Consider the following 23,320-nt stretch of genomic DNA (forward strand, 5'->3'; position numbering starts at 1 on the left):
TTGAGGAAGGAGTAAAAGAGCATCGGTATTGAATAAACCACATGAAGTGAAGTCAAACAGTCTTATACCGTCTATGTTATTGTGTTATGAAGAATCTTGAGAAGCAGGAAAACCACATCAATAGGGATTACTGCAACTTTTACAATTGAGGTGATTGCATTTAAAAGGTCACTGTGTCATCAATTCTGCATCGATTTGGACAAATGAGGTATCAAACTGTGCGGAATAAATTAATCTGTACCATACTTTTGGTAGGTCTTGATTTAAGACCCCATCTTTGATTTATGGACCAAAATCAAACTGGATACTTTCTTTTTGGGATGCGTTTATTATTGTAACAAACAATTTGCAAAAAAAATGTTTTCCAAAAAACAAAAAATCAACAACATTATGTTAAAATGTTTGAAACCAAGTTTCAAATTGAAAGAAAGAACAGTTTACCAACCCAAAATGTTATAATCAAACAAGACAACAAATAAACACAAATCCCGACGGGCACCCTATTCGGTAATTGTACCGACACAAGTCTAACAAGTTGCACCCTATTCGGTAATTGTACATTTAAATGGTTTTACACCATTTATTTATCCCGACATTTCAACATTTATTTTCTGCCAAACCCTGAACGTAGCGTACTCTAAATCACTGCACTTTTCTTGTCTTTTTCTTCTTGCCCGTACAGGCGTTATTATCATAATTTCCCGTACAAGATGCGTAACGAATAACATGTGCCACATAGGTATCTTCATGGACTCCGTGGAAGAGATGAGCTCTAGGTCCGGTAGCGAAGATGGCTACGTCTTGCCCTCCGTGATTCTCGAATTTAGTTGGTATAAGCGCTGGGTTGAGGAATTCAGGATCCGCTGAATTATAAGCAAAAATAGAGAACGTGTTGTCAAGCATGATAGCAAAATACGTCACTGCTTCGACTATATTTATTATGTATTTATGAATACGCACGTGACCCATGTGCACGACATACCAAGACCAGCAGGCGTGACCAAATCCTCATGCTATTGACCACTATACATGTACATAAATGAATATGAAGTTCTTAGATAAATATCATCAATTTAAGTACACATTATTACACATTTGAGGATCCCGAATTTGTAATGATGTTATAAACAACAACATTTTGAAAGTATTACCCGACGCAAAAACTATTTATCGACGGAAACCATTACCATATAATCACTAAGTTTAACAAAATAGACAATTTTGCTGCACAGTAGTCTCGTGTTGTTTACCGCCTTTGCATTCAAATTTAGGCCTACAGGACGACCACCCGCTTTGTAGAAGGTCACTTCGAAAATACTATCTACAAGCTGTTATGGCAGCGTGGAGGTGGCCACTTGCGTATATTTATAAATACGTATAATAATATAGTCGAAGCATACTGCTATATAAAACTAAAACCCTGCGCATCTTCCAGTTTTCCTTTTAACTGCATGAGATGGGTACCCTTTCTTTTAATTAAGGCTGGTGAACTGATAATTGAAATTGAAATTTGGTTTCCTAGTGGAAACCTGTGGGAAAAGGAACTGCAGGTATCACAAGTTATTTATATCTGACAGGAAGTAATTTTCTGAAGAAAGAAATTTCTGATACATTTAAAAGGGTTAATAGTGACTCACATATTTCTTCCTCGGTTAAATTTCTTCTTTTGCCGGTTTTGTTGAGGCTATCTAGCTCCAGATTTGCTCCTGGTCCCATTGCGTACGACAGTGTAGCGAATGGCAGTCCATCAGTCCCCATCTCGTTGTCGTTCACACCTGGTCAGAAAAGTGCAGATTAAAAATTAAAATTCAAGGCCGGATTTACCTTTTGGAGACCCTGGGCCAGGTCAAAATTTGGAGGTTCCCAAACTCAACGTGAGGAAGTCATGTGCACTCAAAGTGGCCAAAACAGTGAGAACAATTAAGGGAGGACCCCGACCCCATACCCCCAACACCCCCCCCCCTACACTCACACCCGTAGAGCATGTGATAGATCGATCGCTTGAAGGGCTACCAATGTCATTAAATCCCCTATCCAATAACCTTGAATTTACCGTGTGCCATGAAATATTGTTATTTAGTATTAGCAACAACTTTGATCAACTATACAGACATGACAGAATTTTTGGGGAAAAGGGGAATACCTGCTAAAAGATCTTCCAGGGAATAGAGCCTTTTTGTTATTTTCATACCTTTTTGGGGGAGTAAGGTAGGCCTATCATAATCAGAAACAGATTTATGTTAATTTTCTAATATCTTCAGTAGACAGCATGCAGGTGTATTTTGTTTGTTTGTTTTTGTTGTTTTACAAAAAAAAAGGTTGATAAAAGGTATCATCTCATGAATATTCAAATTGCCTGGATCTCCGAGTGGTGCAAATATAATATTATTCTGACCCACTCCCCTTATATCCAAACCTCCGCATCACTTACCAAATAATGGATTTCCCCTCTGTGGGTATCCATTGATGGTCATAACATGGGCATGGTCAGCCGTCACGATGATGAGAGTTTCCTCCAGGTTGACCATTTCCAGCGTTTTATTCACGGCTTTGTCCATTGCTTGTACGTCTGTCAGCGCAAGAAATGCGTTACCATAGTGATGTGCATGGTCAATTCGGGCACCTAAAAAAGTAACGTTTTGAATACATTTATTCGATTTTCATTATCTAAATCAATATATTATTAAAAAATAACACTTCGATGTTTTGCAACGGTTCATTCTACAAATCATATACTTTGAAAGCTTTCTTGATTTATTGTTGTTAATGAGTTATGTACGTTTTGCAAAAGTGTTGTTGTTTCAGCCCTCTTTACAACATAACTCAAGAACCACAAGACCTACAAAAGTATATCTGTGATATTTGAATTCTTCTACACACTCCCTATATTAATATGATCAATGCAATTTTTGCCAAAAAGCTCACTATCATTCGCAAGATGCTGTGAACTACCAAATCGTTACAGTTTAAAATAGTTGCTAACCTTGAAATAAGCACATAAACTATAACATAGCGAAGTAAAACAAAACGACATGCAAAACAAAATGCAAACCAATAAACAGGACTAACTTCCCAGCAAACACAAAACGTTTTCGACATCATTCGCAAAAGGTTATAAAAGGTTGTCAGAAAACGTTTAAATGTCGGGTTATATAAAGGGTATATAAAGAGTATAAAACGTTTGCCTAACCTTAAAAAACATTTTTTGATAATCTACTGCTCAGCAAACAAAAATGTTTTACAGATAAAGTTTAAATGTCGGGTTATATAAAGGGTATAAAAACGTTTTAATAACATTCCAAAAACATTCTTGAAAACTTGATACAAAACATTCTAAACAGAATGTTATTTTGGGGTTGAAAAATATTTTGCGAAAAATGTTTGCCCAAAATATTTTCAATAACGTTTTAAAAAGGTTTTCATGACCTTTATATAACCCGACATTTAAATGTTATTAAAAGGTTTTGAAAAAAACATTTTAATAACATTTCTGTGTTTGCTGAGTTCAAATATTTTAACATAATGTTATTTAAGTATTGACACAATATTTGCAAAAATGTTTGCAAAAATAGTTTACAATAACATTTTTGAAAACATTTAAAAATATTGTTGTAGTGTGTTTTCATACAAAACGTTTTAAAACGTTATCATGACCTTTATATAACCCGACATTTTAATGTTATTAAAACGTTTTTACCTAAACCAAAAGCCAAACTATAACTTATTTAAAACGTTTTTAAAACGTTTTTGTGTTTGCTGGGTTAGTACTTCACACGATCGTAAAATGATTTGGGAAATATCATACAGAAAGTAATCCAAGACAAGCAAGTCATGATATAAAATTGGACGGATTGAGTGTGATACCTGAATTTATCGGTCGAGCTAGAGTTTTCAAATATCATGCGAGACGAAAACTCTAGCGAGACTGATAAATTCAGGTATCATGCGAAATTATCCGTCCAATTTTATCATTATTATGTCTTCAGAATCTTTTTTGGTCAAAAACATGATTTTTAGTAAAAAAACATGATTTTTGGTCAAAAATGCGACTCTTGGTCAAAAATGATTCTTGACATGATTTTTAGTCAAAATATGATTTTTGGTCAAAATGTGATATTTGGTGAAAAATGTGATTTTTGGACAAAATGTGATTTTTGGTCAAAAATGTGTTTTTTGGTCAAAAATGTGAAAATTTGATTTTTGGTCAAAAATGTGATTTTTGGTCAAAAATGTGATTTTTGGTCAAAAATGTGATTTTTGGTCAAAAATGTGATTTTTGGTCAAAAATGTGATTTGGTCAAAAATGTGATTTTTGGTCAAAAATATGATTTTTTTGGTCATGGCTTGTCACATTTACAAAAAAAATCACACCAAAAGAGACTTTTTACACATAAAGTATATGAACTATGCACTCTATGAAGAGGCTACAGATATGAAATTGGCCAGATCAGAAAATATCTTGATAAAAATTGTACTGAAATGCTTGTTCACGCTTTTATTACATGTCGCCTTGACCAATGCAATAGTCTTCTTTACGGTTTACCAGACTCACAGATCTCCAAACTCCAACGAATTCAAAACTCGGCTGCCAGATTAATTTCGCTTACTAAGAAACGTGATCACATTACTCCAATCCTTCATGATTTACATTGGCTACCTGTGAAATACCGCATTATATACAAGGTTCTCCTCCTCACTTATAAATGTATTAATGGTCTTGCACCTGTCTATCTTCAAGAACTCATACAGCATTACACGCCTCCACGTAGTCTTCGATCGTCAACACAATTTCGTCTAACTAGCTCATCATTTTCTACTCAGTATGGTCATCGCTCATTTTCTATTGCTGCCTCTGAACTTTGGAACAGTTTACCATTACATGTTAAAAACTCTCAGACTGTTAATCAGTTTAAAACATCTCTGAAAACTTATTTATTTAAAATTGCATACTAATGTTTATTTGTTATGTTTTGTCTATGTATAATTTGTGTTAAGCGCTTAGGGACTTTGGTGTAAAGCGCTATATAAGCATGGTTTATTATTATTATTATTATTATTATGAAAAAACCCTGTAGCTCCAGGTGACCGATACACAAATTGATCAGACAGCCAGGTTATGTACAAAGTATAGGAGCCCAGATTCTGAAGACATAATAATGAAGTATATCGGTTAACAACTATTCGACAATAAGTTGGGGGTGAGGGGTTATAATATTCATGATATTAGTGAAATTTAACATTTAACACATTTTTGCTGAATTTTGAAACGAAGACATCAAATAGGTCTAGTGTAAACTATATTATACACTTGTTTTGAAGCTGAAGGAAAGTAACAATTCTGTTGATTTGAGAAGAATGAAGTCCTCTATATGACAAATATTAGATTTTGTTTAAAAATTGGCCATTGAGCATAATTGAGTGACAACAAAATTCTTAAAAAGATTGGGTCATTGGGTGCATGAGAAGGGGTTGAATAAAGATGTAGTCAATGTGGCAACACATGATTACACATCCATCGTTCACTGAGTGCCTCCCTCGTTACATACCTTCTACCATAAGAAAGAAGCCCTTCTCGTTTTTCTGCAGTATTTGGATAGCTTTCTCCGTCATCTCCGCGAGGGAAGGTTCCCCTGCTGGATCATTCACACGTTGATGTTCATACTGCATATGACTGGGCTCGAAAAGACCTTTTAGGAGAAACAAAAGCAATCAAAATTTTACCAAGAGCGGATATTATTGTAACATTTTTAAATATCATTTTCGATAACTTTTTTTGACAAGTAGACCTATTCGTCACAAAAGAAAATCACAATGTACCTAACAAGAAATCGGTTTCCTCGGGATTCACAGCATTGAAATCGGCTTCATTCCACACATAAGAGCTTTGGTCACCCTGATCCTGATGATGCTGTTGCCATTCCTCTATTATATTCCTTTCATCTACTCTAAGACCATTCTTGTCAGGATACTCTGGATCAGCCGTGTTGGTTCCACTTAGATATCCTCGTCCCCCAGCCAACACCACCTGTCATGATATGAATAGAGGAAGGCTAAAGAACCCATGTAATAAACCAACCGCACAACTGTTTGACCTCACAATAAAACCTTATTTGAACCTATCTTATCTTAATATCAGCCGTGTTGTTTCCAGTTAGATATCCTCTTCCACCAGCCAACAACACCTGACATGATATAAATAGAGGAAGGTTAAAAACCCATGCCATAAACCAATCGCACGACTGTTTGACCTCACAATAAAACCTTATTTGAACCCATCTTAATATCAGCCGTGCTGTTTCCAGTTAGATATTCTCGTCCCCCAGCCAACACCACCTGTCACGAAGACCGTTGTAAAAAAAATCACTATCACATTCATTTGCCTATACACCAGCATCAAATTAAGTCACTTATAATGTGAAATTTAAAGCAATGTGCTATTTCAACTAAGAATAGATTCTTATTTGTTTTCCCAAAAATGTTAGTTTTCACTAATCGCATTATGTCCCCTTTTAATTTCAAGCTCAACAAATGTGGTAAAACAAAGACATAATTGCCCACTGGGTTGAATACGAAAGGTACAATCGCTATGAGCTTTGAAAAACATTCCGGTCAGTAAGGACGCAGCTCGTTAATACCATACACGTGTAAAAAGAACAATGGCAACCGGACGGAACCGCTGGTCAACCGCCGGTCGAGTTTTGATTTCATCCCTAACAGCATCAGAGAAGTTGTGCATGGTAGCCTACTCCACAAAACGGGCCCAACTTTCGAGCTATGAAGATAATCACTGGTTATTGAAAGCACATGACATTCTATGGAAATAAGATCATTTCAGCTCATAGTGAATTTTTTTACCTCAACATCTTTTGCATTTTCAAAGAATTGGGCCCCGATATCAATACATCCCTCAGCCGCCTCTTCTGCGGGCATTTTGCCGTCATGTTCCCAATGTCGTGATGCTGAATGGGCGTAGAGATTAGCAGGTGTGGCATGGGTAACACGGGATGTTGTCACGATGCCAGTCGATTTTCCTGTAATAATTAATACATTATTTTAATTCATTTATCGATGTTAGGCCCGCCCGGCCCAGCCTGCACATGGATCCTTTACCAAAGGTAAAAACTCCATGTCAGTGGCGTACCTAGGGGGGGGCAGGGGGCAGCGTGTTCCGGCGCTACCACTAGAGGGGCGCCAAATCGGCCTCGCTTTAAACAAATGAACCTACCATTTGGCATGCATGAGCATGATTGCAATTTCATAATGTCTTATTATTAAAATACACCCCCGCGTCTAAGATATTCTCGTGTGGGAGAGGGGGGAGTAGGCCGCCAATTTTGTTTCTTTCCCCGGGCGCTACCAACCCTAGTTACGCCACTGCTCCATGTTGGTACCTTTGCAACTGATTATCTCAGGTCCGCAGACAAGGGGTTTACGGGTGGGGTAAAGTGCCCCCCCTCCCGCCTCAGGCCTGAGCAGAGGCTGGCAGCAAAAGGTCAATATCAAATGAGATGCCTTTTGGATGACCATTGTATAAGGGGCGGCTTCAAAACTCGACCACCGGTTGACCGGTGGTTGATGGCAGTTGAACCGCGTTTAGAACCGGCGGTTGAGGTTTGAAGCCGTCCCTAAGAACTGTTGCTGTGATAATATCTTTCACCTAACTGGGTCATTCTTCGGTAAGGTGCACGTTTGAAGGTTTGGAAAATAGACATTTCAAAATGATTTTTCTGTTAATTTTTTTACAGATTAAGGAAGAAACATGTCTCCAGTGTAGTAAAAAAAGTGTTTGGCTCAATCTTTATTAGCAGCTTGATGTAATTTTTTGGCGTCATCTTCGTCACAATTGCAACGAAGTTCAACTGATACCAAAAATGTGTCGCACATTGAACATTTGTTTTTTACCCACAGATGAAGGGAGTATAACCAAGATTATGCAACATCATTACATTTCCATTTGACCAGTTTTAAGCAGGGCATTATCTTGTGACGGAAATGATTCTCTCATAGTGAAAATCACCCCCAAACGTCATATCCGTCACAAAATTGTGACGGATATGACGTGATGGTATATTACGAAATTAACAAACTTACGACCCTAGTGGTACAACTATAACATACACATGGTCAATAAAGGAAGTGAATAGAAATAAACGTACAATTGTTGTAATTTTGAAAAAAGTAAAATAAATAATGCGAACATTAAAGGTATCAGAAGCGTTCGGAGATGATGATTAATAAAGGTACCCACCCGTATGAGTGAAGAAATGGTTATAGTTTTGATTTATTGCGCCAACATGAGGAAAAAATGTCTAAATGAATTTACTGCATATTGACTTGTGCTCTCTAGGTCAAATAAATGACCTTACAAAATTAGTATTTTTCTCCAGGCGCTTCTAAATTTTCGTGACGGTAGATGACGCAGACATAAGGACAGGAAATTTTAGACAAATAGGGTGAAATTATTTTTACTCCTGGCTATGAAAGATGTGTTACAATAACTTTTTCTACAATATACAATAAATAACTTGTCAATCCCTGTGTTTTTTACGATGCTGAAGTTATCCACTAAAAGATATCAGCATCAAACATTTTGATAACCCCAATCGGGACATGGGGTTTTGGGGGTTGTGACACCCTGTATAAGCAATTTTCTCGAAAATAAGAACTTCTTTTAATATTTTGATGTTTTGAGATATAAAAGGAACGTCAATACTAAAAAACTGCAAAAAATACAATTCGAAATCATGTTTCGTATTTTAGTTTTGACTCCAGAAAGTGGAGGGACTGCAATTGTGCACCTTACCGAAGCGAATAGGGATCGGTCCCTTAAAATGTACAGCAACTATTATTGATTTAACCGTAGCCACACTCTATGATACGATTCAACGTATACAAATAATCATTAATTGTCAGAAGTAGTAAATCCACAGCTATAGAGTGTTCGAGAATTGAGACCATTGTCAAGTTTGTTTGGTTGAAAATTGAAAGTCAAACGCCTTCAGGTAAATTTCTGGTTGAGTGAACATGAAAGTATACGACCCAAGCATTGACCGCAATGTGTTTGTCGTAAAGTTTACATACACTCTATTCTCGTACTATTCATTTTTTTGATAGAATCCCTACTCATTTATTTTTGATCCCGTAACTATTCGTTTTGATGAGATATACTGTTTATTTTGATTACATATTATCACTTTGAACCGACATTTTTTTAAATCAAAATGAATAGTTTCCGTCTTATTTTAACAAGTAACTATTCAAATTGACAAGATCTCCAGGCTCATTATTTGACAAGATTGCCCATTTCATTTTGACAAGATTCTGTCAAATCCCCCTCTGACAAGACAAACTATTCAAAAGTTTGGGCATTTCTGACAAAAACCTGACAAAAAAATTACCAGGCAATCTGATCGAATTTGATGAGTTTTTTTTTGGTCATTTTGATGAGAATATCCGATTCATTTGGAAGAGAAATCATCTGTTATGTCCCCATCTGAATAGTTTCCATTCAAAAGTTTCTATTAATAAATGAGCAGATGAGTCGTAGTGTATATTCTCTAAACAAACGTAATGAGTGAAATGTCACATGATTGCCTACACATTTCACTCTTTTGAGAGTGAATAACACTCCATACTCTTTTTAGAGTGACTCAATCGTTTTAGAGTGATTTACCTTTCCTTTTCCCACTCAGTTTCCTTTAATTTTGCAGGCACTTACATTGAAATTCTCTCTGTTTCACTCTATAGGTTAAATACAACTAATAGAGCTAGGCAGTGCTTGTAGAGAGGGACTATTTTCTTGCATGGCATCTGAAAATGGTGCTTAAAAATCACTGAAAATACCAAGCTGTATAGCCAAAAATGTACAAAATTCAGAGTAACATGCACACATTAAATGACACGTTTTCTTTCATTATTTGACAGTTTTAATAAAAAGTTTCCCCAAATTCATCCGCTGCACATCAGTTTCCCCAAATTCATCCGCTGCACATCAATTTCCCCACCCAGCTGGTATGCTCCTATCTCATCCCAAAAACATGGGAGGGCGCACTATAAAATTGTGGTTTTTACACTTCAGTGGTTTAAAACAAAAAGTCTCAGGTAATCATATTTTTTTCGTGTGTGTTGAAATTTTGGTCATTTGGGGATTCAACCTTCTACTCTTAATTGATAATAATGTATTTTACTTGTGAGAGTTCCATGTGCTTGAAATTACCTATTTGTACATTGAAAACTGTGTTATAGAGAATTAGTGGTATTCAGCTTATACGTAATACATTCAAAGTAACCTGTTAGTTATTCTGTAGACACCAAAATAAATTTCTTTCTGCTCATACACAGTGTCATCGCCCCGATATCTTCATGGCAGAAATCGCCATGGTAGGTTGAATCCACAGCCACGCATGGCCATTTTGTTCCGACCTTTGAGACGCATAATGAGCCGAGGGACATCCGACTAAGGCTACTGACAATAGCGTGTATCGATCCCGGGTATTTATTTTAGTATCTCTGCTGACAAAGTAATTATTAGCCAGGCGATGTCGGTGTGTGTCGGTGTGTCATACAATGTATGTCAAAGACCCTCTTGGGTATTGAGCAATTATGTTCATTTCTGTCCTTTCCCTCTCTCTCTGGTTAATGTGTTCTGGACCTCGGTTGGGACCTTAATATTACAAGCATATTGGGGTAAAATAATAAATGAATGAACTTTTAAACTCAGCATTTAACATGATCATAATATGCGTGCAGAATCCAGGTCCTTGTTGTTGTTGTTGTGCAAACGTGCATAGCCTACACAATATAGACATAATATATATAATAACAAGTAGGCCCATAATACATGCGCGCTGCACTCTGAAAAATTAGGGTCAACGATCCTAGATGAATTGATCATACCTATAAAAATTAATAGTAACACGACAAAAAAACACAGTGCTACCAATTTAAGAACAAATTAAGTCCAGTTTACCAATAGTAAGAACAAATTTTAAGCCCAGGTTTACTAATTTTAAGACATGTTAAACCCAGTTTTTTAAGTCCAGTTTACCAATTTTTAATTTTTACCAATACCAACAGTTAAGAACAGTAATTTGAAGCACAAGTTTAATTAACTCAATGTAATCCTGGACTGGTTGTCTGCCATTAATAGCCACACACTCTTGCAACAGAATCCCATCGCCTTTTACACATGTCATATTTCGGCCTAAATTTAAACCAAATTGTCTAATGTAAATCGAGCACAACAAGGAGCCGGGAATGTTGTATAAATAATTTTCTAACGAAGTGTTTATGGTGTAATATCGAAACGATGCCCAAAACATCTGTGCCAAAATTCGCTTGCCTCCCCTTTTGACTTGTCAAAACGTTTCCCCTCCCCCCTTTTTTCCTACCAAAATAGCATGCGCCCCCTCCCACTATAATTCTATATCCTGGGGAACACCCGATTATTATTATTGCACGGTTGCGCTACTCCGAAGGACAAAGGAAAATGTTCAAGCAGTAAGCCTTTATACAAAAAACTAACAATATGATCTGAAATGTTGCACTTCTAAGTTCAAATAATAAGCAAAGAAAAACGATTAAGCATGAGAAAAGTGCAGATCCGAATCGATCCCGATCGAAATCAATTGATGACCTCATGGTCATATAAGTCATGTAAGTTGAACTTCAGTATTCGCATGCATCCTTTCTAATTTTACATTAAACTTTGTCTCGGATCACCAGCAAGAAAGAAATAAAGAACTATAACACACACAAAAACACACCCACAAAACACACGCTAAACACAATCCATACCCGCTTCTTCGGCCGAAACCAGAACAGAATCAACAGCCGCTTCCTCTGCAGTTGAGCACTTGGCAAATTCGATGGTGTCATCTACGCCGATAACTTCATACTTAGTTTTAACACCGGTGAATAGTGCACAACCTGTTCCCGCCGAATCAGACACCTGGCGATTGGTGTTGTATGTCTGCAGAATAACCAACATAACGAACATTAAAAGAATACTTTATTTAAGGCGGCTCGAAGGCCCGGTCGAAGTGAACAGGACCAAGCAGTGTATAGGTCTACTCGCCAATACCGTATTGAGACAAATAAAACTATTACAAGATGAACGGTATGGGTTCTGGAAGCTTCTGGAAAGAAGATTCTAAGACTAAGGAGTATCATTTCAGCAGGCAACCGGTGGTTGAGTTTTGAATTTGTCCCTAAGGTACAGAATTAGTTATATGAACCATGAGTGTGCTTTCTGCTTTAAGGGGGACATTAAGACACTGGTCCCGCGTGCGGAGAGCCACGCAGCTCACAGTCCGTTTCCAAACTGGGTAGGGTGTTAACTATTTTAAAAATGATATTCAGTGGTTAAAACCACCGACAATTCCAACAGATAAACATGGAAACAGTGTTGATTTATATAGCCATGTTATTAGAGGGGTGAAGGAGTCAATTTACATAGCCACCAACAACCATACCCCAACCAAGATAGAGGCCCCGCCACCTTTCTAAGATCTATAGAAGGCTTCTGGAATCACATGGATCGATATCACATGATCGATCACGTGACTCCAGTACCGCTAACGTCAGCCAGCAGTCAAAGTTAACTCGGATGAGTCACGAAAATTTCTGAGTGATTTTTCAATTTGCTTTTGTGAAGAAGTTTATACAATTTCCAATAATTACAGCCATTCTCTCCGCGCCTCATCCCCCATCTCACTGAAAGATTCTATTGAATGCAACTTCAACATTCGGTCAACAACGACTGAAACGATTATTCCACCACTGTTGCCTGGACTAGTACTTCACCTTTGAGAGCGCTACATGCGGGAACTCATCCCAAACCAGGTTAGCTTCCTCTCCTGTTTGTCCCGCTAGCTGCCCCTTGAAGATCCTCGCTGCTGTGTTGGTCGTGACACCCATACCATCACCGAGAAACACGATCACATTCTTAGCAACATTCTGGTTCAAATTCTCTCTCTCTATGGCTTTTTTGATTTGTTCTTCACCGTAGGTATTCCAGTAGGCTCCATCTAAATAAATAGAAAAGAAAAAGTAAAATAGAAACAGCAAATAGAAATAAGTGAATAATAAAAACATATATATATCTTTTTTTGTGCTCAATTATACAGTTTATTTCTGCAGGTTAATACACTGGACATTGATTTAAATTATGTGTCAATCTAGGACACATGGGCCCATGTAAATAACATTTACAAGCTGCAATAGCTCAAAGGTAAAACATATCTTCGCCTCTTGCAATAAGGGCCCAAATTTAAAAGAAATATTAACAGGGGAACTAAGGTTAACAAAGTTGCGCTTTGCATAACGTTAGTAATTTGATTCACGGTTGTTTGATGGGGTCATTTAATAGTTTTTCAAACAAAACATGTAAAACCAAATTTTAGGCTTAAACTGCTAAAAGCAATATCATGCTAATGTATACAGATGCTTTTGAGTCATTCTCAACTTTAATTTCCCTTCTTTTACAAATTTATTCACTTTTATAGCATTTTTTGAAGCTTTTTTTGTAAAAATCTATTAATGACAAAATTGATGGCACTATTTAGTTACTGGAAATTACTCTTTCAAGCTTTTAATACAAACAATTTCTTTTATTGTTTGATAAAATGTGTTTTTAAAATCTTCTTGTTGCTTGTGTCACCTATTCCAGCTGTTTTAATGGCAGTATTATTCACCTACCCCTTGCAAATAAAGAAATATGATTTAGGATAAATAGCGCCATCTATAGTTTGCATTTAGTTAATAATGAAGCCATTTCTATATACATCAAACAACCGTGGATTATGGGTTGTGAAACCCAGCCTGATTGAAGAGCACTGGCCGTTTTTACGGCAATGTCAATGGGCTTTTCAAACTTTTCACTTCGCTTAGGGGCACGTACCTTGTTCTAATGCGTTTACCCCACAGAGGAGTAAGATAAGACAGAGCGCGTACCACCAGTCAAAGTCTCCGCCTCATCCGATAATGAGGGCCGATTGTTCCATGAAATGCGACAGGCGAGACTGCTACGCAATTATCGCGTATTTTCATGGTCTATTGCGTAATCGCGAATGCACGCAACGCTCTATCGCGTATACGCGAAGGCACGCAGCGCTGGCGTGATTGTTAGACACAGCACGATCGAACAATCGGCCCTCATGAATATGCGAGAACTGGTAGCATACAATACACGGGGACTTTGACTGGTGGTACGCGCTCTGTCTTATCTTACTCCTCTGTGGTTTACCCTCATTTTGAGCCACGTTTGATGCATGGTTAATTTTACCCAAAATAAGCTTTTCCTCGGTGTCCATGGTAACACTCTGTCCTCTTTGTCATCACCTGGTTTATGCCTTTATAATTGCTAACAAGTATTTAAACATCCCTCTGCAGCCATGCTCTCTTTACAAGATATGAATCAGTGGCGTGCGCAAAGGGGGGGGGGGCAGGGGCCATGCCCCCACTCTTGTTGGTTATTCGGGGGATTCGGCGAAAAACGTTAAAAACGTCCAAATTTGCTCCTAATCAGACTCCATTCGGGGGAACTGAACAACCTGGCCCCACCACTTTCAATGTGCTGTGCACGCCACTGATATGAATGAAGCTGCATACGACACACTTCTTTCATCATCATGATCATAACATTTGGTTTGGTCATTTTCCATGCACAAAACTGATATTTGCGGACAACACTAGACGTGTGTATAATGTAGTTCGTATGTTTTGTATAATTGCTCATAATTATGTTTTATTATTATTATTATCTAAATAACATGAATCCAAATAACTGCATAATTCCCCAAATATAATGTACAGAAATGTCCGAGTCAATGCTTGGCATTCTGGGAACCTTTCAATTTCAAACGTTATACAAGACGAAAAGCAGCAGAACATTTATACCCGGTGTCAATATAACCATAAAAATATAAAACGTGAGTAATTTTTTTAATTTTTTTTTATTTTCATGGTAATCATGGTAATAATTGCAATCGTTAATTTTGAAGTTCTATCTTCATACAAAATAAAATAATATTTTATGATACGATAACGAAACGGTAAAATTTCCCTTATGTTCGTAACCTCGGGGTGATTTTTGACAGTCATATGTCTTTGACAAAACAAGTGAACTCCATCGTTTCCTCTGTCAACCTCCAGCTTCGCAACATCAGAAGAATACAGCATCATTTGGATACGGACACTAAACATCATGTTGTCCGGGTCCTTATACTTTCGCGTTTGGACTATATGGTAACAGCCTTCTCTATGGACTCAACATGCTCAAGTCTCAAGATCTTTGCCGCCTTCAATCCCCGGGCTTCAATCCCTTCAACACAAAGCATCCAAGCTAATTTTCTCCGTTCCTAGACGTATTGATCCAAAACCTCTTATGAACAATCTTTTGATTTATAAGTGCCTGATTGAGGGTCTTTTTATCTTTTCAGTTTCCGTAAGTCCATTGTTCAGATACGAAAACGCAAGTGATTCAGTAAGTTTACTGTAATCTGACTTCATTGTTAACTTTGAAGTACCAATCAGCTTATTTCAATAGAGACAGATGAGTCAGATGCCTATGTCAATAAAAGCGGGAGAGACACGACCGATATTTTTAATGGTCTAGCGCCCTCTCGTCTATGCATTGCTAAATTGATCTATATTAATTTGACAAAATGCATGCCAATCCGAATGATAATGTGCACTTTTTTTCTGTAAAAACGTTGAAAATAAGCCCTTCAATCACAAAAGGTCCGCTTATGAGCCTGTCGCGCCCCATTGCACTTGTGCAGGGCCACAGTGTCGCCCTTCTCTCGTATCAATGTATATCTCCCTATTTTGCTTCCTCCTGCCCCCCCATGATCAGGCTCCCCACTCCCTCCCCGGTCCCTACTCTCTCCTCTCGAGCTTTCTCTTTCTAGCCTTTCCGTCTCTCCCTCTCCTCTCTTTCTTCCTCACCCCCTCCCACTCTCACTTGTTCAGTCTCAAGTATCTCCCTCCCTCCCTCCCTCTCCCTTGCGAAATTCATCAGTATGATCCATGACTAAAATAAATTCTGCAAAAATAAACATTTAAAATAAACCCGAGTCATGCATATAGGCCCAACCAATTATCAGATTAGCTTGCCATTGTTACGAATGAATAGAATACAATTATCTTTGCTCCAATGCAATTCTTTTTGTATTGCATTTCAATATAAAACATGATTACCAAATCACTACTTGTACGCGCCTCATTGGGAGATATTTGACTATTTCAGACGCTCGTTTCATCGCCAATAAGAAAGACTTTTGCTTATAACTTGGCAACATGGGTAATATATATTTCAATGCAAGACAATTTTTACGAGCCACTTACGTCTAGGCGTAAGTGCATATACAACAAACACAAGTCAATTGAAGCCGTACAATTTACCGCGAATTTAGGACCGTAAAATTTAGACTCTTCTTTTGTCTAGATTAGCACCCAACCGCACATCTCAAGGTTTTATGTAAAAAATCAATATAACTTACCAAAACGAAAACTGAAATTCACGAGCTTCAAATTTTCAGTAACTAATAAAAGGCTAGAATAAAAGATTGGTCACACCTGGGAGACTACCACTTCAGAATAACAATGACTTACAAAAACGGATACGGTTACGGAAACAGAAACTGAAAAGATAAAACGACGGTGACTCTGCTCCACGATACCACATTGATTCAATTAGTCTTAAGCCAACACCTTCCAGTGGCCCTGTTACAATCTGGAACAGCCTGCCGCGGAACATATGGGAAGCTTCTTCTCTCACACAATTCAAAAAGCTGCTGAAAACTCACTTGTACAATTTTTAGTATTTTTCATTTTGCCTTTGCATTGACTTTTCTTGTTTTCCACTGGCTGGTTATTGTTTGTTGTTGGTATTGTAGTTTTGCGCGTTTAGATCATTTTTTTTGCATAAGCGCCTTAAATCACATTTATGTATGTAATCCATTAACGTTTATGATTGTTAAAAAATCAATGAAGTAATTAAAGCGAGCTTTGTCATCCGCTCCTCACCCACCACGCATGTGGGTTCGCCATGTCGACGACACATTCTGCGTTATAAAAACTTCGCACGTGGATGAATTTACAGATCACATAAATTCGCAAGACAACAACATTAAGTTCACCAGAGAGGAAGAGGAAGACGGGCAACTTCCTTTCCTAGACTCTCTGATCGTGCGGGCTAGCGATGGCAGTGTGAAGGTCAAGATCTTTAGAAAACCAACTCACACTGACCAGTATTTAAGTTTCGCATCCCACCACCCACTGGAGCACAAACTAAGTGTGATCAAGACATTGCCATACATGTATAGGAGTGAAATTGTTACGGATCCGGAGGATAGAGCTGAGGAAATTGAACACGTAAAAGGAGCGCTCCGAAACTGCGGTTATCGCGACTGGGCCTTTTTCAGAGCCCAGGAGAAGCGTGAAAAATCAGCTTTACAGGACGAACCGGATAGTGGAACTTCCAGGGGGTTCACAATAACTTTACCTTATTTGGAAGGAACTTCGGAGCAGCTTCGCCGAGCATTCAAAACAGCAGGTGTTCCCACAGCCTTCAAACCATACCGCACACTCCGGCAAACACTTGTGTCACCGAAAGATAAAGTAGACAAATTAAACGAAATCTCCTGTTCAGTCTGTGATGCTTTGTACATTGGTGAAACAGGTAGAAAGTTGGAAAAACGGCTATCTGAACATAAATCAAAGGCTGCCGGTTCCAAATCTGCTGTACATGAGCATATTTCCAGGAGCAAAAACACCCATCAAATAGACTGGGAAAACGTAAATGTGCTGGAAAAAGAACCCAAAAAATTTCCAGAAGGGTCCTAGAAGCCATTCACAATCAGGAAAAAAGGACCAAACTTGAACAGAGACACTGGACTGGATTTAGATCCAGTTTGGGACAACCTACTCATACCCAAGACCACCAGGGGGACGAGGACAACACCTTTGACGTAATCTTCTTCAAGCGTGACGTCATCGAAGGTTGTCAACAAGCCATAAATCATCAGAGCCATAACATCCGGCTGAGGACGCAGTTGGTACTGTGAAAGCGCTCCCGATAAGCGATCAAATTTTAAGTAGTGTTGAAGTCAAAAAATTCTTATAATTTAAAGTAATTAAAAGTTTAATATCAAAAATGTAACCATAACAATGTAAAAGCTTAGGAAGTTTTATTTCATTGTAATGCTTGCACGTGCAATCGAAATTTAGATCGTTTTTTTGCAAAAGCGCCTTAAATCACCTTTATGCATGTAATCCATTAACGTTTAAAATAAAAAAAAATCAATGAAGTAATTAAAAATTTAATATAAAAAAATGTAACCATAAAAAATGTAAACGCTTAGGAAGTTTTATTTCATTGTAATGCTTGCACGTGCAATCGAAAATTATCATAATGATATTTATGAATTGATAACGAAAAATTTAACTTTCTAGCATAATTGATGATGATCAACTAATGATTCGGTTTGTGAGTGATCGAACAATTCCTGACTGGACTGCGAAGTTTCTTTTTGTAAACCCATTAACTTTGTGTTGCAACATACCAGGGGATGGTCGTTACGAATTTGTGAATGTGTTTTTCAAATGATCTTTTCATGTGAAATTGACAATACGTTATCATGATTATTATTTTCACTGAAATTTTACTTGCTGACGTACTTTCTGTTTATGTAGGGAAAAGACTGGAAAAGTAATCAAATACCCTGAAAATTTTGACCCGTTTTCCAATTTTTCAAGTGGAACTTGAAGCCCTGGATCCGCCTCTCTGCAGGCTCCCGGGCAACTTTGCTGACAGGACCTGTTCCCTTAAATCCGCTTCTGATACGTGCACTCTGGAAACCAATAGTATAATAAATATAGCTCATCAAATTAGCATATACGAGGGGCAGTCAGTATGTTTTAAGAGTGGACTCGTGACGTCATATGTGGATTGTTTTCATGGCATTTCTCAATGACTACATAAACACTGTACCTTTGTCTTTCAAACAACACATGCAAAAATTATATCACACACATGATTACGTAAAATCAATATGCTAGGGACACTGCCAAATATATTGCGTGTGAGTCAATTCTAGGACGGGTTTATTATCTGTTCAAAATTAAAGTAGCAATATCAGAATATCATCGTAAATATTGTTCTGGTAACTGAGTACTACATGTACTACTTTAATACTGGTACCTTGACAAGATTTTGTCAGACCACAGACGAACTTATCGTGTGATATGGAATAATACAGTATTCGCTACTCTTGATCAACCATGAAAAAAGAAAGAAATATGTCTATAGAATATAAAAATCGGTCATAGTGCAAATTGCAATGAAAATAAAAGATTCCAAATAAATGCATTATTATGTTACTATAGTATAAACAAGATATTGCACTGCTGGTCTTGGATGCACGAAATGTTATATTTTTGTGATACTTAAAACGAATAATTTGATGTAGCATATATGAAATGACCCGTCCCATCATTATAGTTGCATTATTGCAGCAGAATCAATTTCCCAAAAGCGCACTCAAAAACATCGAATATCTCGGAAATCTAAGTTGTGGAACAGTGAATCAAACATGACCTTTATGTAGGGTAAACTTTCAAAGTTGGTCAAATCTGGTTGATTTGGTTTGATATTATTCGGTACTCAACAATAATAGACACAATAGACTCAGTATAGTATAGTATACAAATAGTTGAATTGCAAATTTGAAATAAATCGCATATAGTAAGGGACTGATCGTTATTTACAGCAGAGGGGAATGGGCGTTTTGGAAAAAAATATCGACACAAAATTTCGCGTTTCCCCCTCACGTCCGCTCAAAATGTTCGCATTCACCCTTGTTTTTCCAATTTTCTCCATTTAAAATTTAACAATCCCCCTCCTGGTTCAATTAAAATTTCAGATTCCCCCTCAAGACCCCAAAAATTTCTTGTTCCCTAACTTTTCCCATCCCCCTGCCATAAATAACGATCGCTCCTAAAAAGTGACAATAATAGAATTAGAGAGTTAATGACAATCCAAAAGGCTTTTCAATGTGTAACCCAGGGTGGCGAATTATAAGACGGTAGCAAAGAATTTTTGGCAGCCCAAAAGAGCGAGTGTTGGTGGGGGGGGGGGGCAAAAATGTTTTGACAGGCCAAAGGTGGGGGGCGATTTTTGGCATATATTTGTGTACCGTTTCGATATTACGCCCTAGAAACATGTTACGAAACGTTCAAATATGCAACATTTTGCGTTCGCATCACATGATTAAACATTTTATGTTTTAAATTGGTGTTCCCTAAAATCTGCCATGTGTTAAGGGAGAAAAGATTTTCTGGCATGTCGAAAAGGGGGCAAATATTTTTTGGCATATCAAAAAGGGGAAGGGGGACATGCGATTTTTGGCAGAACATTTTGAGAATTCAACACCCGGGTACACATATATAGTTATTGCACAACCCCTTACAATAAACTGGTCTCAAATAATTGTTCCTTTAGCAAAAATAAATCAAAATTAGAATAGTTGCATTGATTTACTAGGGCGTCAACGAGCTGTGGCGTTTTTGCCCTGATATCCAGGTAAAAAAAAATGTTCTTTTGCAAGCATAACAATTTTATCAACATCAGAGAATTTTTCAATCTTTGTCCCTTACTAAAATTCGACCCTTTTGTCTATAAGACTAGAACCATAAAACTGAGATAGATCTAATGTTTTAAAGCGGCCATGTTGGATTTATGCAAATTATACACTGTTCTAATACTTAGATTTCTCAAGATTTTTGATATGGTTTTGTTTTCGCTTTTGGGAGATGGATTCTGAAGTGAAGTGTTGGGTAACCCGCAATTTGACTTACTTACAGATGAAGAATAAATACAACTATCTGAAATTGTTGTTACATCTAATGTTACATTCTAGTCCCTGAAACTTTTAATGATGTTTACAAAACAATATCTTGGCTATAGTTAGGGCCTACTATACAAATATTAAAACACACTCGAATGCTGAATATCTAACTTGATACCGTTTATAACAGGCACTGTACATGTGACAAAAAATATCGAATCTGATTTAAAGGGTATTTCATGATCCACCATGATGCAGTCATGTCTACAGTAGAATTCAATACGACCTTTGCAGGACTTAACCCCCATTAAAAGCTATTAAACCAAGATAACACTCATTGAAAACAGCTCAACTATGTTACATCAGATCTTCTCTCGTTAAATCCACACACCATGTTTTACCTATGCAATGAGCAATGAGATGGTATTATAGTTTCAGTTGGGTGAACGATTATAAAGCAAACGCAAGGTAACAATTACTGTGTGGCCTTTGTTCACGAAATGAGACAATACTCTGCATTTTTTGGTGTTATCTGTCGTTTACATATCCTTCCTAAAACACCAAAGTGCGAATATTTTAGCTAAAAATTTAGGACATGTTACAAAACTATATTTTCTAGAATTTTAGAAGAGTACTTTTAATATTGGCCGGTTATTTTTCACACAGCGACGTTAACTAGGCAATTACCCATACTTCTAACATAATATTTGTAGAGGTTACGCGTCAATGGTAAGAGCACTGTGTATTGTGTATAGGAAAACGGACAGTAACTGCAGTATGCATCATCATGTCCCCACTTTTCTCAAAACAAGTTGAGATTTGTATAAAACTGAAAACCTCTGGCTACATAATGTTTATGTACAAAACAATTAATGACAGAAAGTAAGGAAAGAAAGAAATGAAAAAAAGGAAAAGAAAGAAGGAAAACTTACCCGTAGGTTCTGCCGTAGCTCCTGCCACATTATCGCAATACTGCTGCAAAACTAAGAGAGATATCACTAAGGACCACATAACGCTAATTGTCAAGTCCTTATACCAATGTTGAATTGGCTACAAAAATCACAACTCTATGTTGTTCCTTTTCAGAGTTGAGGCTTTACAGGCTCTTTATGTGTTGTCGAATATTAAAATATTTGAGGACGTTCACAAGTGTGTAATATCTACCCGCAAGAACTACATGTAGAGGTGCTGAGTCGTCACCAACCATAACAAATTCAGTAGTGTCATGTAGTACATATTAGCACAGATATGCCGTCATGGATAACTGTACACATAATGTCAATTATTTCTTTGGTAGTTTTGCAAGCACGAGTACACTTCAATGGTACAATTTGCACGAGAAAAGTGTAATTTATGTTTACACTTACGCACAACACACTTGAACCGAATTGATACGGATTGAAGTAGTCTCCCTGGTGCGGTGATCATGAATTTTGGTAGTATTCAAAGATATCAAAAACGATGCGAACAGAAATGGCAGGAGATTCAACTATTGAAATAAAGTCAATTGATTGATTAAGGCTATACACAATCTTGAACTGTTGTGATTTGGTAGTTCACAGCATCTTGCGAATGGTAGTAAGCTTTGGCAAAAATTGCATTGCTCAATTCTTAGCGAGTGTGTAGAAGAATTCAAATATCACAGATATACTTTTGTAGGTCCTGTGGTTCTTGAGTTATGTTGTAAAGAGGGCTAAAACAACAACACTTTTGCAAAAAGTACATAACTCATTAACAACAATAAATTAAGCACGTTTTCATAGCATATGATTTGTAGAATGACCTTTTGCAAAACATCAAAGTGTTATTTTTCAATAATGTATTGATTTAGACAATGAAAATCGATTTTTTTGGCTGCTTCGACCAACAATACCGCATCTACCCTTAAGCGGCAGGAATAGGTAAAATTGGTTTTTTTTCTCGAAACTGATATGATAGATTTATCATTATCACTTAAAGATTAGGATCCTAAATCCACTGATCTGCCAGAAGGTATAAATATCATTATGTTTACCACTTCAGACGAGAACTGAAACTTTAGTACAATGTTGTGCGTGATAAATTACTACGTTACAAATCCCTTAACCAATTGACACATTTTACCATCGTTTTAACTGAAAGGGCCGCTTCGGCGCCCAACTGCCCGCGGTAAGAATCGTGAGTAGTTGTTGACCAAGACTAGTCATGTACCCCATCTGTGGAGCACGTTAGTTACTGAGATAACTGGTTAAACTAGAATATTACCGACAATGGTTATGGAACAAAGGTGCGTTCAAGTCGATCGAGCTCGCATCCCGGGGCAAGGACGGATATTGGGGCAAAATATTGACTATCATTGAACTTAATTTAACCTTGACCACAAAGTTAGTTGATTCGGTCCAACTCACCGGCATGTCATACGATATTTCTTTTCAAAAATCATACAATAGCCCCTGGATCATACACCCACACATCTTAGCCCATATTAAGTT

General features: G+C 37.3%; 1 protein-coding gene across 1 annotated transcript; it reads right to left on the reverse strand.

The window, feature by feature from the left end:
* Nucleotides 1–360: 360 nt before the first annotated feature.
* On the reverse strand, nt 361–22,142 carry LOC140150691 (alkaline phosphatase-like). The gene is made up of 9 exons (XM_072172773.1): nt 21,782–22,142; nt 12,805–13,028; nt 11,797–11,971; nt 6,856–7,031; nt 5,818–6,025; nt 5,547–5,687; nt 2,432–2,623; nt 1,638–1,775; nt 361–863 (listed from the first exon to the last, which is right to left on the reverse strand). The coding sequence occupies exons 1-9, from the start codon at nt 21,858–21,860 to the stop codon at nt 643–645; spliced, it is 1,554 nt and encodes a 517-aa protein (XP_072028874.1). The 5' UTR covers nt 21,861–22,142; the 3' UTR covers nt 361–642.
* Nucleotides 22,143–23,320: the final 1,178 nt, after the last annotated feature.

This window comes from Amphiura filiformis, chromosome 4 (assembly GCF_039555335.1).
Source record: "Amphiura filiformis chromosome 4, Afil_fr2py, whole genome shotgun sequence".
Taxonomy (NCBI): domain Eukaryota; kingdom Metazoa; phylum Echinodermata; class Ophiuroidea; order Amphilepidida; family Amphiuridae; genus Amphiura; species Amphiura filiformis.

What these genes read in the sequence shown, in the direction of transcription:
- LOC140150691 (XM_072172773.1), bottom strand. Translation starts at nt 21,860, where the DNA reads ATGTGGTCCTTAGTGATATCTCTCTTAGTTTTGCAGCAGTATTGCGAT. An exon ending in CGCATGTAGCGCTCTCAAAG is followed by an intron (nt 11,972 to 12,804) that starts GTGAAGTACTAG and finishes GTTATTCTGCAG; the next exon opens with ACATACAACACCAATCGCCA. An exon ending in GAGGGGAAATCCATTATTTG is followed by an intron (nt 1,776 to 2,431) that starts GTAAGTGATGCG and finishes TTTTCTGACCAG; the next exon opens with GTGTGAACGACAACGAGATG.